At 37.1% G+C, this 16,737-nt stretch overlaps 1 protein-coding gene across 3 annotated transcripts in view; it reads left to right on the forward strand.

The window, feature by feature from the left end:
• The window catches only part of LOC122561386 (leucine-rich repeat-containing protein 27-like), a 73,223-nt gene that overhangs the window by 39,135 nt on the left and 17,351 nt on the right, over positions 1-16,737 (forward strand). For all 3 annotated transcript variants that reach the window (XM_043713150.2, XM_087998980.1, XM_087998982.1), the window contains 3 exons: positions 1,148-1,306; positions 15,185-15,377; positions 15,843-15,986. In XM_043713150.2, the coding sequence (XP_043569085.2) occupies positions 1,148-1,306; positions 15,185-15,377; positions 15,843-15,986 (496 nt within the window). The remainder of the gene's footprint in view (positions 1-1,147; positions 1,307-15,184; positions 15,378-15,842; positions 15,987-16,737) is intronic.

Below are 16,737 nucleotides of genomic sequence, written 5' to 3' on the forward strand. Positions count from 1 at the left end.
CCTTGATCCTGGCACTAGGGAAACAACACACCATTCTGCTTTTCTCTGCTGGCCACAGGAACGTCTGTCTGTACCTCTGACTACAGAATGCCCTAACACAATTGATCTCTTGGAAGCCGACGTACCCTTTGTTGCATTAGAGCCAGTCTCAATACCAGAAACTTGCCTGTTTGTGCTACGTTCCCCTGAGAATCCATCACCCCCTACATTTTCCAAAACAGCATACCTGTTTGAAATGGGTATATCCACAAAAGACTCCTGCTCTAGTTGCCTACCTCTCTTACCCTTCCTGGAGTTAACCCATCTATGTGACTGTATCTGAGACTTTCCCCCCTTTCTATAACTGCCATCCATCACATACTGTTGCTGTTGCAAAATCCTCATTGCTTCTATCTGTCTCTCCAACCGATCCACTCGATCTGATAAGATTCGCATCCAACAGCCTTTATGGCAGATATAAACCCTTAAACTCTCTTTAAACTCCCACATCTGACAAGAAGTACATATCACTGTAAAGGCCATTTTTGCTCCTTCACAATCTACAGACCCAGAAAATAATACTGTCTTATTCCTCTACGAACACTGCTCCAGGTTAAATTAATAGCTATGGCTTATATTTTAAGTTTAATCAAGAGACTTATCTCCAAAAGCATATAATCAAGAAAGAATCCACTGTACACACTACTGCAGCCTTTCTCTTGGACAGACTTAAAACAACAATTAACTTATCTGATTCTGTGCTGTGAACTTCGCCCAACAGTTCCTCCAAGATTAGTTGTGAATTTCACTGTTTGTTAATTTTCCCAGATGCACTCCGATGTCCAGCGATACACGAATTCAAACAGCAAAGGCGGTAAATGTGCAGGTTTTCTCTCTCTCTCTCTCTCTCTTTCTCTCTCCTGCACTATCATCTTACATTGTCAATGTCAAAATATATTGACTTGCCAGTATTGAAATTCTTTACTTTGAGCCTAAAGTCTGCTCCACACCGGCAAAAACAAGCTGAAATAAAACTAAAATCACAAGTTATTTATTTTAAAAAGTGTTGATGTTGTATTCAGGAGCAAGATAGTCAGGAATGCAATTGTAGACACAACATTCTTTTTAAACTCAGGATGTTTTATTGAACTGATTGATTTTCTAACAGGTAATCTGACTTCATTGAAGGCACTCAACCTCAGAAAATGTCCAATAGAGTTTCCTCCTGAAGTTATAATGCATCAAGGATTAATGGCGATCCAGGCTTTCCTCAGAGAGCCAATAAGAGCAAAAGCTGAACATACTAGTTTATCTGCTCATGATACAGGTACAGCCAGAAATCGCACCATCAATGTCTATAAAAGATTATTACATACTCGGTGTATATACAGAGATATCAGCTAAATTGTTTAACTACTATTTTTAGAATGCTTTCAGTTGCATTCTTTACGTTCATACTTCTAAGCAAATTTCTATAATTTAGTGTATTCTTTGTCAATTTGTGCTTCTGCAAAACATAACTGACGTAGGCAAGTTTATACTTCATATAAACTCCAAGTTGATCTTGCATTAAAACATCTGCAATAGTGTATCTCAAAATGACCACAGCGATACATGTTAGAGTGTCCAACAAATAGTATTAAAGCAATTGCATTACACTTCTCTCCAAATTTACAGGTACAACAGCTGTTTTGGCTCAGACCAAAACCAACGCATTATGTGAACTAAAATTGTCTGGACGTTGCATTCAGATTATGATTCAGATTAATTATTTAAGGTACTCAGGCATGTTAAATTAATTTTAAAATTCAGCATAAATGAGCAATTTGATATGCTCAAAACCAGTTTTTTCCAGAATCTTAAACTGGGATTGAATAAAGTACATTAGCTCTTCAGCAATATGGAATTCTGACTTGCAGCTGCAGTGTGGAAATAACCAATTGAATTGAGTAGCAAAGCAATTTGTAGGACTTGACCTATTTATTTTCGTCTTACACAGCATTTGGAGGGAGAACAGTCAGAGGCTGAAAATTCTGTATCAGGAAAGTAACCTCCTGTCTCTCCAAAGTCTGTTCACCATGACAAGGCACAAATCAGGAATGTGATGGAATGCTCTCCACTTATATGGGTGAGTGCAGCCCCAAAAGCATTAAAGCAGTCCATTTGATTGGCACCACGTCTAATAATTTCAACATTCACTTCCTGTACCACTGATGCACAGTGGCAGCAATAGATACCATCTACAAGCTGCACTGCAGCAACTCACCAAGACACCTTTGACAGCAACTTACAAACTCAAAACCTCTCCTGTCTAGAATGACAGGGAAGGCCACTCCAAGCCACACACCAATCTGACCTAGAATTTCATCACCATTCCTTCACAGTCATAGTGTCAAAACCCTCAATCTCTCTCCCTGACAGAAATGCAGGTGTACCTTCATTATATGAACTGCAGCTCACCACCATCTTCTCTAGGGCAATTCAGAATGACCAATATTTCCTGACTCAGCCACTGACACCCACATCTGGCTGTTCTTTTCATTAAAAGTTAATTATCTATCTGATCCTTTGCCATTGCTATTTATCCTCTGCACCAGACAGATGATCAGTGGCCACAGCAACATTATATTGATGATTTATGATCCATGTACTCTTGGTGCTATGGACTAGACCAAACTCAAGGTAGTGGCACAGGAAATTGTAGGCTTAATGAGTGCAGAGTAATATTGCAAGGACAATGGGGATACTATGGCATCAAGAGGCATATTTTGTCCTGTTTTCTTTTAAGGGAGAGATTGAGTAAGAGATGCTGAGCAATCCATGATAATGCAAGCAGCTTTTGAGGCCTTGAGTTTTTTTTTAAAGTTGGGACAATAGAAGCAGCCTGAATGGGTGTGACTCAGCTCTCACAGACCGGGATTTCTAGTTTTTTAAAAGATTTTTAAGTTTAGCTTTAAGCAGTTGCTGTTGGAGTGTCAATAGAGTTGGAAGCTGCAGTAAGTGTCTCCTGGCTGCTACTCCCTCTGAGTTTTCTCTTGATGTTTTTTCCTTCTGGGTTACCCGTGAGACATATCCACTTTCTGAATTTTGCCAAGAGGTGTGTTTATGGGATGTTCCTATATTGGAACAGTTAATTAGTATTAGTTACTGTATCTATTATTCTGTTAAGGTTTCCACTAGAGTTGAGTTGTTCTAAGTTCTTCTTTCTTTTGTTGTATTTTAACTATAGTGTTTGAATAAATTTGGTTTGCTTAATGTCGAGTAATTTGATCAATCAAATTGCACCTGGAACACAGCACTCTACATTGTCTTTAAAATAAGAAAAAGCTAAGATCCAGGCTACCTTCTTAAAATACTTTAAGGGGATCTGCCCTGGTCTATTACAGGGCATATTCTAGGATCCTGGAAACTACATTCAAGTGAGACATAAGGTTGTAGTTTCGAGGGTTAGGTGCAAACTTCTGTTAGGGAATTAAAACAAGTCTTGTAAACATTATGATTAATGCTGCAAGCTATGTCAACTTTGTTTATGTTAGCAAGAAGAGGAGGATGAACGCTTCTGGGTGGGTTGAATGACTGCCACTTTAGCAGCAATGAAAAAAACTGAGCTTCCTATAAGAACAAGCAGAGGAGGTGTTAGATGGGCAGATTGCAAGACAGAGAAAGTGTGTTAATAGGTTCTAACCAGGATGGTCAAATAGAAACTAAGAGTCATAGGCTTCCTTTGTGCAGAGAATTTATTGATTGTATCAGTCCAATAGATCTCTTCCCCAGTACTAACTGATTCCCTCCCCCCTTTTATATTCTGGGAGTTAAATCAATTAATTACCATCACTAGTTTCCTTATAGTCTTAGTTATCTGTTATATAAATACAGAGAAAGAATTTTGGAAGCAAGTAATCAGATGAGAATGGATAGAGTCAAAGTAAAGACTTGCATTTTGCTCACATCATTCTTATCCTGAAGAGGTCCTAAAGTGCAACCATTGAGATACTTTTGAGTACAGTCACTGTTTCAATGGAGGAAGGAAAGTGACTGCATTTATACTTTGGAGACCATAGTTAGGGTAAACCGACTGAATAGAGTAAATGGGAGTGTTGGACTAGGATCAAAAAGACAAAATCGCTTTACACAGTGAGATTGTCTGTATGGTCGTCACACCATCTGGCTATGTGCTGCCACATCGGGCAGTTGATTATTTTACATCTGATTCCCTCTTTGTTGCAACCATGCTTTACACTCAGTTCCTATGCCTTGGGCTGGTGTAGCCAGAGGAACTGGGCTTAATTTCATATGCACATAAAGACATTTTCAATTTCTTTAAGCTTTCAGCTCCCCTTTTATATTGTTCTAAATCTCTTGTGCTCTTCTTTATTCACCCTGCCGTGTGTATTTACATTCTATTTTAAATTCATTTTGAAAGATTCTCACTGTACAGGAGAGAATTTGAGATATATTGAAAAACATTACCCTCTTTGAATCATTATTTTAAATGCTTCATCCTTTGGGTTTTGGAAGCTGACATTTACAGAATGCAGTTTTCCTCAGAGAAGAGAACAGTACAGTCTCTGCTGTGTTGCAGGTGAAAAGCTGACTGTGTTAAGATTAGGAGCAGGACAAAATGAAAAAAAAAGAAATTACCAGTTCAAATGTCACCAAGGCTGAAAATGTAAACAATTTTTTTAATTCACTCGTGAGACATGAGCATCTCTGGCTGACCAGTTCCAAGTTGCCCTTGAGAAGGTGGTGTGAGCTACCTTCATGAACTGTTGCAGTCCACTTGCTATAGTTTGACCATTATTCCTGGATTTTGATCCAGTGACAAAGGAAAGGTGATATATTTCCAAGTCAGGATGGTGAGCAACCTTTGGCGGGGAGGCAAGGTGGTGTGGATCTTGCAGCTGGTGGTGTTTCTATTTATCTGCTGTCTTTTCTGAGCTGGAAGTGATTATGGGTTTGAAATTTGCTGTCTAAGGATTTTTGGTGAATAACCTTTAGAACTTTGCAGAAAAGCTCTTTAAACAGTCCAAATAAAGTATGATTTTACATCCTAGCAGTGGAAGAAACACCAGAAACATGTACCATGGATATAATGGCAGCTTCTTTTATGAATGCTTCTAGTATTGCAAAGGATGCATTAGATCCTTGACAGAAGAAATAGCAAAGGCAGGTGTTAATTTGCTTGAACAAGATTGGAAGATAGCCAACAGGGATGAGGGTGAACTGCCTGCCAGATGGGGGAGCCTTCATTGTCCCATCCGCGGAGGATGGAGTGTGAGATGAAATCCAGCCCCTGCCCTTGCTTTTGAACCCCTATCCCCATGATCCTCTGCCATGATACTTAGAATGAAACTCACTTAATCATCCTGCAAAAGTTGTTCAGAGAAATATAAGTCTTATTTGCAATTCTAATTTATAATTTGACATGAATTGTAAAACAATGCTTTTTGGTAGGGAAATCCCATTGAGAACAGGAAATCATTTGAAAAGCACAGAGACCTGAAATGTTCTCCTTTTATTTTCAGAAGTATTAAAATGTCTCCTCACTTTATCAGAGATTTGTGTATATCTTGCAATTCTTCATTAAACATGGCCTGAAGTGAACAATATCATAGTCTGATTGATGTTTACAACACAAAAAGAGGCCGATTGTGTCCATGCCAGTCAGCAAAGATCTGACTGCACTAATCCCATTTTTCAGATTTTGACCTAGAGCTCTGGAAGCTATGGCAATGCAGGTGAATATCCAAATGCTGTTTAAATGCGATGAGAATGTTTGTCTCAACACCCTCTCAGGCAGTAAGTTCCAGACTCCTACCACCCTCTGAATGAAAAGAAGTTCTCCTCAACTCTCCTCTTAGCTTTCTATCTTTTATGTTAAATGTATGCCCCTGGTTATTGACCCCTCCAATAATGAGAAAAGTGCCTTATTATCCCAGTTATCTGTAAGACAAAGAATATAATTTGAGACTATTTGACCGAGTTCTTTTGTGGATGGTGTTGAAACCCAGTTTCATCAATGTCAAAATTTAAAAGAATTTTGTCGTTGTAAGAAATATAGTCAATTTTACATTTCTCTTGCACATTCAAATTGTCTATTATGATACACATAAGTCACTGTGCTTAACATTATAATTTATAAATAATGTATTGCTCTTCTTTCTTCTCAAATCTAACTGATTCCTTTTCATACATGCTTTTATAAAGTTACATCATTTTAGCTCTTAATTGTAAAGGATGGAGAAGCTCACAATACATGGCCAGGTTCTGGATGTCAAATTGTGTTTAAATTGCTTTCCATTTCTCAACTTACTGGTAATAATTTGATACACTGTTGTAAGTTGAGATATATTTGATTTGGTTGTAAATTGGATTGGTGTTCTAAAGACAAATGCCATATCTGAATGGATTATATATATTTGCTCATGTCCAAACAAGGAGAACGTGAGGACTGCAGATGCTGGAGATCAGAATTGAAGAGTGTGGTGCTGGAAAAGCACAGCTAGTCAGGCAGCATCCAAAGAGCTGGAAATTCGACGTTTCAAGCTTAAGCTCTTCGTCACCATTCCTAATGAAAGGCTTATGCTTGAAATGTCGATTCTCCTGCTCCTCGGATGCTGCCTGACTGGCTGTGCTTTTCCAGCACCACACTCTTTGACTTATGTCCAAAGAAGAAAATTATTTTTGGTGAGCACTGTATGGTGATAAGAAAAGGAAGATATTATTTATTTAGCAGCTTTCACGGATTCAAGGCATTTCAAAATGTTTTAAAGCCAATGTAGTACTTTGGGAATGTAGTAATTGTTGTAGCGTGAGAAATTAATATATATCTTAAATTCATATGTACTGTAGTTAATTAGTTGCTGAGACTATTTTTGCATGTAAAACATTCTTAACATGCTTGATTATAACATGGGTAAAAAGTGAACTATGATATCAGGATTTTTATACTGCTGAATATAATATCCAGAAATGTGTTGAACTCAGTCAATAGAAGTTAGATGTCTACCAATCATTAGCACTTACTGGTCTACATTTACACTTTTTAGACAGTAGAGATGAAAGTAATGTGTAAGGACATTAAGATATTAGCAAGCTGTTTATTTAAGCATAATTTCAGTGATCTAGTCTTCATTTGTACTATGAATAATCATTGGTGGAAATTGCTTTGAAGTTATTTGCTGACAGAATTGCTCATTCTTCTATTCAAAAGCTAAAGTCAATGGTAAAAGTGTGGGGAAAAGCAATTTTTAATGATGAGGTTTTCTTTGTATTGATAACAAGTTTAACACATATGTACTATAACAACTTGATCAGCTCTGACCTCATTGAATGGTGGAACAGGCTTGAAGAGCTACTCCTTCCTGTTCCCAAATTGCTATGAATTATCTAAGAATATAACTTTAATTGCACATTGCAATATTTTCAAATCTTCTGGTAATGGGAGGATAGTTGAGGAAATATTTAACATTGTGGCATCTAATTTCTTCACCTAAAATCATGTGTGGACTATTAAAACCACAATAAATGCAAAATCTGTAATACAAATAACCTGTTACTGTTACTTGTACTAGAAATGGTATTGAAATTATAACCCCATTAGAGCTGATTTCCGTGGAGTTAGTAAAGGAGCTACATTTTTCTTTAGTTCATGTGTAATGGAAGATTGTTTGTTTCAATTTTGTAAACAGGATTTGCTACCACACTGCAGCAAGAGGCGCAGCTTATCATTGACGATTACAGGAAAAAGGTAGACAGGGGGCTTCTACCTAGAAAGGCTGTCAGTGAAGTCTGGAAAAAGATGAATGTTAGCAGTGAGTTCAAAATAGTCCAAGTAATAAGCTGATTCACTTGCAAGTGTAAATAGCAGTAGTCCCTTAAAGACAGGAACAAAACTGGGGGGCTCATGCAACATCAATAACTGAATGAACATTGCTCAAATGGTTTTAGAATAAAACTTAAACCTAGTGGATAGCACTATCTGTATTCATCGTGAATGTTCATTGGATGCAAATATATAATGTAACCTTGCTATCGTGTATTTATGATGTATGTTATAAATGTTGGTATCTCATCATGTAAAGATTATGAATTAAACAGGTGAATAGTGGAAAAATAGATAGTGTAATTGTATTCTTTAAAGTATCCTTCTTAACCTAAGTTATATCTTGAATGTGATGTGAACTTGTTTATAGTCTATTTTAACCTTCCTCCTTCTTTCAGGTGTAGGTATTTCATCTTTCTGTTAGAATCAATAGCTACACCTTGTTCTAAAGTCTGTTAAAATATTTTAATGACAAGGAAAGAAAGAACCAATTGTGTTCTGTTTAAATTTCTTGGATGCTAACCATTGTATGACTCTGTTACACTTTATCTGACAACCCCATTAAATCAGAAATATTCTTCAATGGTATTGTTGTAAATATATCTCTCCCATTGTATTTCCTTTTGAGAGAGATTCCAGGTCACTGTCGTAATTAGAAATTAGATGAGATTAATGTGACTCCACTTCACTTCCCCTGACTTATTTATTAGCCAAAATCTCCTGAATGTATCGATATTATTTCATTAGCAGAATCATGACCAGTTTCTATATTTAAGAAAAAAAAGATTAATTAAATCATTTAGAGAATTTTTTATAAGCTGGTCGAATTTGCAATATTATACCTGTCCTCAATCACCAAAATATATTTGTGTGTTTCACTGTATCCAATTCTGAAGGGGAAATGATGGATTGTGTCTTGTGATCCAGACTGTATTTTGAGAAAATGATCAACTCATTTACAGAGACGAGTTTTCCAACTGTGTAATGCTGCTTTGTACTTTGCAACTCCTTTATGAAATGAGCCTATGTATTTTTGTATATGGTTAGTTGTGATATTTATTTACCAAGTAAACACATAGAAGAAAAATACAACATGGCCTACTTCAAGATCCATAGCAATTTGATTCATTCTTAACTGTCATCTGAAATCACAATCAAGCTGTCCCATTATAGCAAAGTCAAATAGAAAAGTCAAAGGGAGTAAAACTAGACAGACTACCTGGAACCAACTCAGGAACTGGAAATGAGCAATGGCATAACCTGCCTTTCAAGCCTCCACAGTCTTCCTTACTATTATAAAGCAAAAAACTGTGGGTGCTGAGGTCTGAAACAAACAAAAACAGAAATTGCTAGATGACCTCAGCCAGTCTGCTGGCACCTATGGAGAAAAGACAAGAGTTAACGTTTCGAGTCTATGAGTGAAGAAGGGACACCAGACTTGAAACATTAACTCTGTTTTCTGTTGATAAATGCTGTCAGACCTGCTGAGTTTCTCTGGCAATTTCAGTTTTCTGTTTCTTCCTTAGTAATTTTGTACCAAAATCAGTAGAACTGTAGTCAAGCCTCAACCTGATTTGGTCATATTCACTGAATCAAACCTTACACCCAGTAACCCAGACATCACCACCATGCCTGGGTATGGCTTGCCCCAACAATAGGACAGATACTGCAGAGGCAACAATACAGTGATATGTAGTTAGAAGGGAATTTCCATGGAAGTCCTAAACATTAACTCTGGACATCATGAAGCTTCATGGCTCCTGGTCAAACATGGACAAGGAAATCTCTGACTGCTTTCCACTTACTACACTTCCTTGTTGGATGAATCAGTATTCCTCTATGCTGAACAAATTTGGAGGAATCAACTGAGGATGACGAGGGCACAGAGGTAAGGGACTTCAATAGCAATCACCAGAAGTGGCCTGGTATTACATTTAACCACAGACAGATCCATTTGATCCCTATCTGCCAAATGGGAGGAACTTATTTGATTTCATCTTCCCCAATCTACCCATAACATTGCATCTTCCATGACAGTACAGGTAGGAGTGGTATTGCCAAAGTCTTTATGAAGGCAAAGTCCTGCTGGCATACTTAGCATACCTTGCATGATATTATATAACACAAGCATAGGTGCTAAATGGCGTAGATTTCAATAAGATCTAAAGGCTCAAACTTCTAACATCCACAGAACATCATGGGCATTAGCAGCAGCAGAACTGTATTCAATTGCAATCTGTAACCTCATTGCTTGGCATATCCCTCACTCATAAGTGTCAATGAAACATGCAGGAGCATATACCAAAAGCAACTCCAGGCATAACTTAAAATGAGATGGCAATCGGGTTAAGCTAGAATAAGCATGCTGTGGCAGCACATAAGAGGTGGAGCTAAAGGATCCAGCAACCAACTGAACAGGAGGGGGTGACAACCTAAATATCCTCCTCATCAACAATTAATGCAAGATGAAGGTGAATCATTTCCAACCAGCTTCAACAAGACATATTGAGTGGATGATTCAGCTTGACTTACTTCTGAGGTCATCAAGGATCATAGTTGTAGTTTATGTAGGTGCTAACAACATAAGTAGAACTAGGAAAGAGGAGCTAGGCACTAAATTAAAAACCATAACCCCCTGAGCCACTTGAAAATTAGCATAGGGTACATAAAATTAGAGAGATGAATACATGACACAAAGAATTAGATTCTTGTTTGTGATTCCCTGGCACCAGTAATGGGAAAAGTGGCAGCTGTACTACATCTGAGCTATGCTGGGGCTCCAGTGTTCTTGCAAAGGATATAACTAAGGAATTATTGAGGGTTTCAAACTAAATATTGGAGGCAAGAGATCAATTGTGGAAAGATATGATCCGTCTAAGAGAAGCAAAATAAGAGAGGAAGACAGTAAATGCACAATGAGGGTCAGAGAAGGGCAGGAAGGGACGAGAGAAAAGACTCAGGGATAGCATCAAATCTAAGGAAAACAACATATAACTGATCAAAGATGAGAAGCAGTTTAGATGATTGGTCAGAATATAAAGAGTGGCTGAGAATAACTAACAGGTTAACAAGGAGGAAGCAATTAGATTATAAGAGAAAGCTTGCTAGAAGTGTCAAAATGAATAACAAGAGTTTATACAGGTACTTGAAAAGAAAAGACTAATTAAAGTGAGTGATGCCCCTCAAGAGTGTGAGATTTGGGATTCATTGTAAATAATAAGGAAATGTTGGATGAAATGAACAAATAATTGCTTCTGTCTTCAGAAGATGCAAAAAATATTCCAGTAACAGCACTATGGGTGTATCTGCGGAATTCAAGATGGTCACCTATAACTCTTCTTTCTCAAGGGATAGGCAATAAATGCTGCTGAGCCAGCTAAGCCAGATCCAATTAATTGAAAAAAAAAGCATGCCATCTTATATTGAGATGTTACTTCCATTTCATCACTTTCACGGAATCAATATCCAGGAATTCTCTTCTGAGCAGTATTGAGGCTGCATCTGATGGAATGTAGGATTCCAAAAGTGGCTCATCACCACCAGGACGATTAGGTAAAGACAATAGTTAGGCTTAGCCAGAAATGCACACATGATAAAATAAAAAAGAGCAAGTCTCTCAGGGCAGAGAAATGTATTGGCAAGAATAAAATAGCAGTAGGGAATGCAAATATTCAACATCATAGCCTGACAGAGGGCCACGAGGCTATAATTGCTTTCTTGGTTGCTGAGAGAAGTTTGAAGCACACACAAATATGGGAAAGGTAGCAACAGCAGTCGTATCAGATATCTATGATTGATAATGGATAAACACAACTTATAAGTTTTCAAAACAAAGTATTGTAAATACGAGCATTTACAACCCGCAAATTCTGAAGACGTTGAAGAAATGATATTTTCACATTGTTCATTGAACTGTTAGTGAGAGAGCCTGGTGCTTTAGAATTTTGATTACTGAAGGAAGTAAGGCAATTCCAGTATAGATAGTGCATAATTTACATGTAAGACAAAGAAAATGGTCTTGTGCAATATTTAAATTTCTCATGAAAATGATATCTGTGTTTACAAATTTATCTCATCTTTCTTGTACATTGGGGTTGCTTGCATTTTGTTTTACAAATTTAAACATTTATAATATGAACTCCAATATCCCAACAGCTGGTGAAACTACTGTCAAGAATTTTACTTGAGAGGAATAATTGTCATTGTATTTTGCACTTCCATTCAATTTTCTTGTCCAATCTGAATTTTTTTTTGCTAGACATCAATTGGTACTATGTCAGTGCAGAGTGGAGCCTTATTTTTTCCACAGCTTTGCTGTCACCTGGGAAACCTCAGTTAATGCAAGCATTTCAGCTTGGAGGTTGCCTGCAGCAAAAGTCAATAGCTGCAAAAATCTTAAAGGTAGAGCATTCAGTCATCAGAGACAAGAAAAGGGAAAGCAAATTGTTTTTTCAACCTTGTGATTTGACCCGCAAATTCTGCTGGATATGAATTCATTTGTACGAATTTGTACGAAAATTCCTTACAGCAACAGAATCAAACCTTAATCATTTTAACATTATAACACATTTAAACCAAGCATACTCAACATAGTAATGAATGCTACATCAAATCAAGTATGAAGTTGCACAATATTTTTATAATTGAGGTCCCCTGGAATATGCTTCCATTGTCATAATTTCTTTGTCTGTTTGTGGAAGATGGTTTAGTTCGTAGAAGTCTCTATTAGAAGTGTGTTTCAGTCAGGATGAGATATTCCATCTAGTGGCCTGGCTGAAATGTGACTTCTTCATATTTCAGTGCCATTTGTTTTGTTATAACAGTCTAAATCTCCATTCCACCCAAAAGCAACCATTTCCACGTTCTTGATGTAGTTGCAATTTGGGGGCCCAACCATTTTTAATGTAATTAGCTGGCTATAATCTGCTATTCACAGAAACGTTATTTTTTTTCACAGAAGATCATTGAGTATTATTATTGTTAGGTGGTATGTCTCATGTAAACAGCTCTAGAATATACACTTTGGCATTATAAGCAACAATGCTGTGTTTTGAATGGAAACTAATCAGTAGTTAGGTTTGAATTATACAATGAAATTACAACGTAAGTAATAGTCAGGTTTAGCAGGTACTTCAGATTGTATAAAATATAGTTCCCTGGTTTTTGGTGGCCTATATAAATGATTTCAACTTAAGCGTAGACAGCATGCCTTCAAAAATGTGCTCAGATTACAAAAGAAGGCCATGTGGTTCATTGTGCAGAAAAAAATGTTGTGACTGCAGGAAAGTATCAATGTATTGGTCAGCGGCTAATGGAATACAATCTCAACAAATATGAGGTGATTCAATTAGGAAGGGCATTCACAGCAAGGGAATATATAATACAATACTAGAAGTATGAAGCAGCACAGCTATCTTGGAGCCCCTGAGGCAGGAAGACAGGTATGTAAGGTGGCTTAGAAAGCGTTATGTATACTTCATTAGCCAAGGCATAGACCAGAGGCCTGTTACCAGTGGTGTGTCATAAGGATCAGTATTGGGTCCACTGCTTTTCGTCATTTATATAAATGATTTGGATGTGAAATTAGGAGGTACAGTTAGTTTGTAGATGACATCAGAATTGGAGGTGTAGTGGAAACAGAAGAAGGTTACCTCAGATTACAAGGGGATCTTAATCAGATGGGCAGCTGGCCAAGGAGTGGCAGATGGAGTTTAATTTAGATAAATGTAAGGTGCTGCATTTTGGAAAGGCAAATCAGGGCAGGACTTATACACTTAATGGTAAGGTCCTGGGGAATACTGCTGAACAAAGAGACTTTGGAATATAGGTTCATAGTTCCTTGAAAGTGGACTCACAGGTAGATAGGATAGTGAAGAAGGTATTTGGTATGCTTTTTATTGGTCAGAGAATAAAGTATAAGAGTTGGGAAGTCATGTTGTGGTTGCACAGGACATTGATTAGGCCACTTTTGGAATATTGTGTGCAATTCTGATCTCCCTCCTATTGGAAGAATGTTGTGAAACTTGAAAAGGTTCAGAAAAGATCGACAAGGATGTTGATAGGGCTGGAGGGTTTGAATTATAGGGATAGAGTTGGTGAACAGGCTGGGGTTGTTTTCCCAGGAGCATTGGACGGCCTTAAAGAGATTTATGAAATCATGAGGGGCATGGATAGGGCAAATAGACACGGTCTTTTTCCCTGGGTTGGGGGAGTCCAGAGCTAGAGGGCATAGGTTTAGGGTGAGAGGAGAAGAATTTTGAAGGGGACCTAAGAGGCAATGTTTTCACACAGGTATGGAATGAGTTGCTGGAGGAAATGGTGGAAGCTGGTACAATTACAACATTTAAAAGGCATCTAAATGGGTATATGAATAGGAAGGGTTTTGAGGGATATGGGCTAAGTGCTGGCAAATGGAACTAGATTGGGCTGGGATATCTGGTCGGTATGGATGATTGGACCGAAGGCTCTGTTCCCATGCTGTATTGCTGAATCTATATATAAAACTATTGTTACGTTGGAGTACTATATTCTGTTCAGGTCACTGCATTATGGGCAAAGTACGATCTAACAAGAAGAAATTTATGAGAATGTTGTCGGGAACAGATCATTTCAGCTGTGATAAAAGATTAGACAGGTGAGATTGCTTTCTTAGGTGGTGGATTTAATTGATGTGCATAAACCTACGAGGAGCCTAGAAAAAGTGGATCAGAAAGACCTAATCCACAAAGCAGAGAGGTCAATAAGTAGGAAGCATAAAATTAGGGGGTGTATTGAGGTGAGTGTTTTTCCCTAAGGGGATGGTAGTTATCAGGAGCTCAGTATCTAATCATTGAGTAGGATCAGATTGCCTATTTTAGGCCACCACATAATGTTCCCATTTTCTTTCTTCTGTGCCTTAAATCTCTATAATTCTCCATCTATCTTAGAAGTCTTAAAAATAATGTTAAATAAAAATATAATGCAGTCTATCAAGTGAAACTCTGCTTTGTAATTTGGGCTGAAAGTAAGTTTTTGACTTAAATGTTCTTTTCCTGTCTGTGCAGAAACAATTTGTCTCTGTTTATTACTGTTTAGAAATCTCAGTCAAAACTGAGTTGGGTTACTGAGTAAACAAAACTGTTGTGTGTTAGTATATGCATTCACAACATGTTTGAGACACCTCCTTTGTTAATAGAATGTAGTGTGTGCTATCTAAGTAGCAAACATGATATCTGAAATGGTTTTTGTAATGATACTGTATCCATGAGTTTCCATATGCTGTGTACCTTCAGTATCCAGAGTGTTAAGATCCACAGTTGCTTGTTATCTATATCCTGTAACTTGACATGTCGCATTAATGATGTTACATTTTCATGACTTGTCCTTTGATTTTCTTTTTAGAAATGCCATTAATTGAAAAACTACAATTGAATGTCCGAACAGGATCAAGTTTAAGTTTCTCTGATGAGAAAGAGCGCCAAAGATTCAAAACACTAAAGCAGAAATTAATGCAAGAAGAGAAAAAAGATGATTCTTCCCAGACTAAGAAGGTCTGGGGTGCAGGATTCCTATCAAGCATATCTAATATTCCTAGGTAAATGAAAGCATGAATATAATTGAATTACATGCTTTGCTGGATAGCTCGAGCCAGTGGAAGAGCAATCATAATATTCTTTCCAATTTTGCATAGTGCTGCACGAAGCAACTCACTTCTTCCACTGCTCTTATTATGCTCCAATTTGATACTATAATGAAGATTCTTTTCTGCAACAAGTTGTGGCTGGATTCATAAACTGCCTATCAGATGGTTCAAAATGTACACATGTCATCAATTAAATCCAGGGCGCTGCTAGCTATTAACCCATTCTGAGGAACAATCACTTGACCTGAAATGTTAACTGTGATTTCTCTTCACAGATGCTGCCAGACTCTGCTGAGACTTTCCAGCTGTTTCTGTTTTTGTTTCTGATTTACAGCGTCTGCATATTTTTCAATTTTTACTTGGCTTTTAGTTTGCTATTTATGATCTAAACATTTAGTCTTATATTTTGTATTTCAGAGAGAAGACTCCTAATCTAAACATATTATTTCCCGAGTTGACAGCATATGACATGACTATTCAGACAAAGAGAAAGCGTGAACTTAGATTAGCTGCAATGAAAGAACACAAAGAAAAACAGGCATTTATTGAACAGAGGATGAAGTGAGTACAGTATTTCTCTGCATCTCTTGTTAGTGAAATTGTGTGTTTTATTACAACTGTGTCCACAAAACACTTTAGTTCTGCTATTTTCACTAAATGCTGAGTGCTTGTAGCAAAACAGCCTTGATACATTTTCCTTTCTACTGAAATTATATTTATCGAGTATAGTCTTTGAATTTTATGTATGTCTTCAAAATCCTTGAAAACTTTGACTTAAAATGTTTGGGTTGTGACCAATTTACAATAAAAGATGATTTGATGATATTCTTGCAGTTAATAAAGTCTGTTTGAACAGAGTTTTAACCAGATGTGAATTTATTCTCTAACTAGAATTTGCTATTTTGTACTTCATCATGAAAATGCTAACTTTTTGACAAATGGATTCACAAAAAAAGGCTTACAAATCAATTTCAGCATTTATTAAAGGAAATAGTTTATTAAACTACTGCAACACATTTCAAATCTCAACATTTACTTTAAACATTTCATTTACTTTTCTAATTTCTATGGGTATAACGTTGTTCACCACACTGGAATCCCTCCATTTCATGGTACTCTGATTGTGCCAGTATTTTAGCCAAATTGAGCAGGAAATGCATTATTTCATTTCAGAACAAACTTTGTTAAAGTAGATATTTCTCGAATGAAGAAACATTGCACTTTTAAACAATAATGCATTGCAGTGGGGTTGAAATTGCAAAACAGGAATCAAGTTCCTCTGCAAGTTCAGAGCCTTCAGCAATCTGTCTCG

Source organism: Chiloscyllium plagiosum, unplaced genomic scaffold (genome assembly GCF_037043375.1).
Source record: "Chiloscyllium plagiosum isolate Xiang-an unplaced genomic scaffold, Cpla_swu_hap1 HiC_scaffold_22, whole genome shotgun sequence".
Taxonomy (NCBI): Eukaryota; Metazoa; Chordata; class Chondrichthyes; order Orectolobiformes; family Hemiscylliidae; genus Chiloscyllium; species Chiloscyllium plagiosum.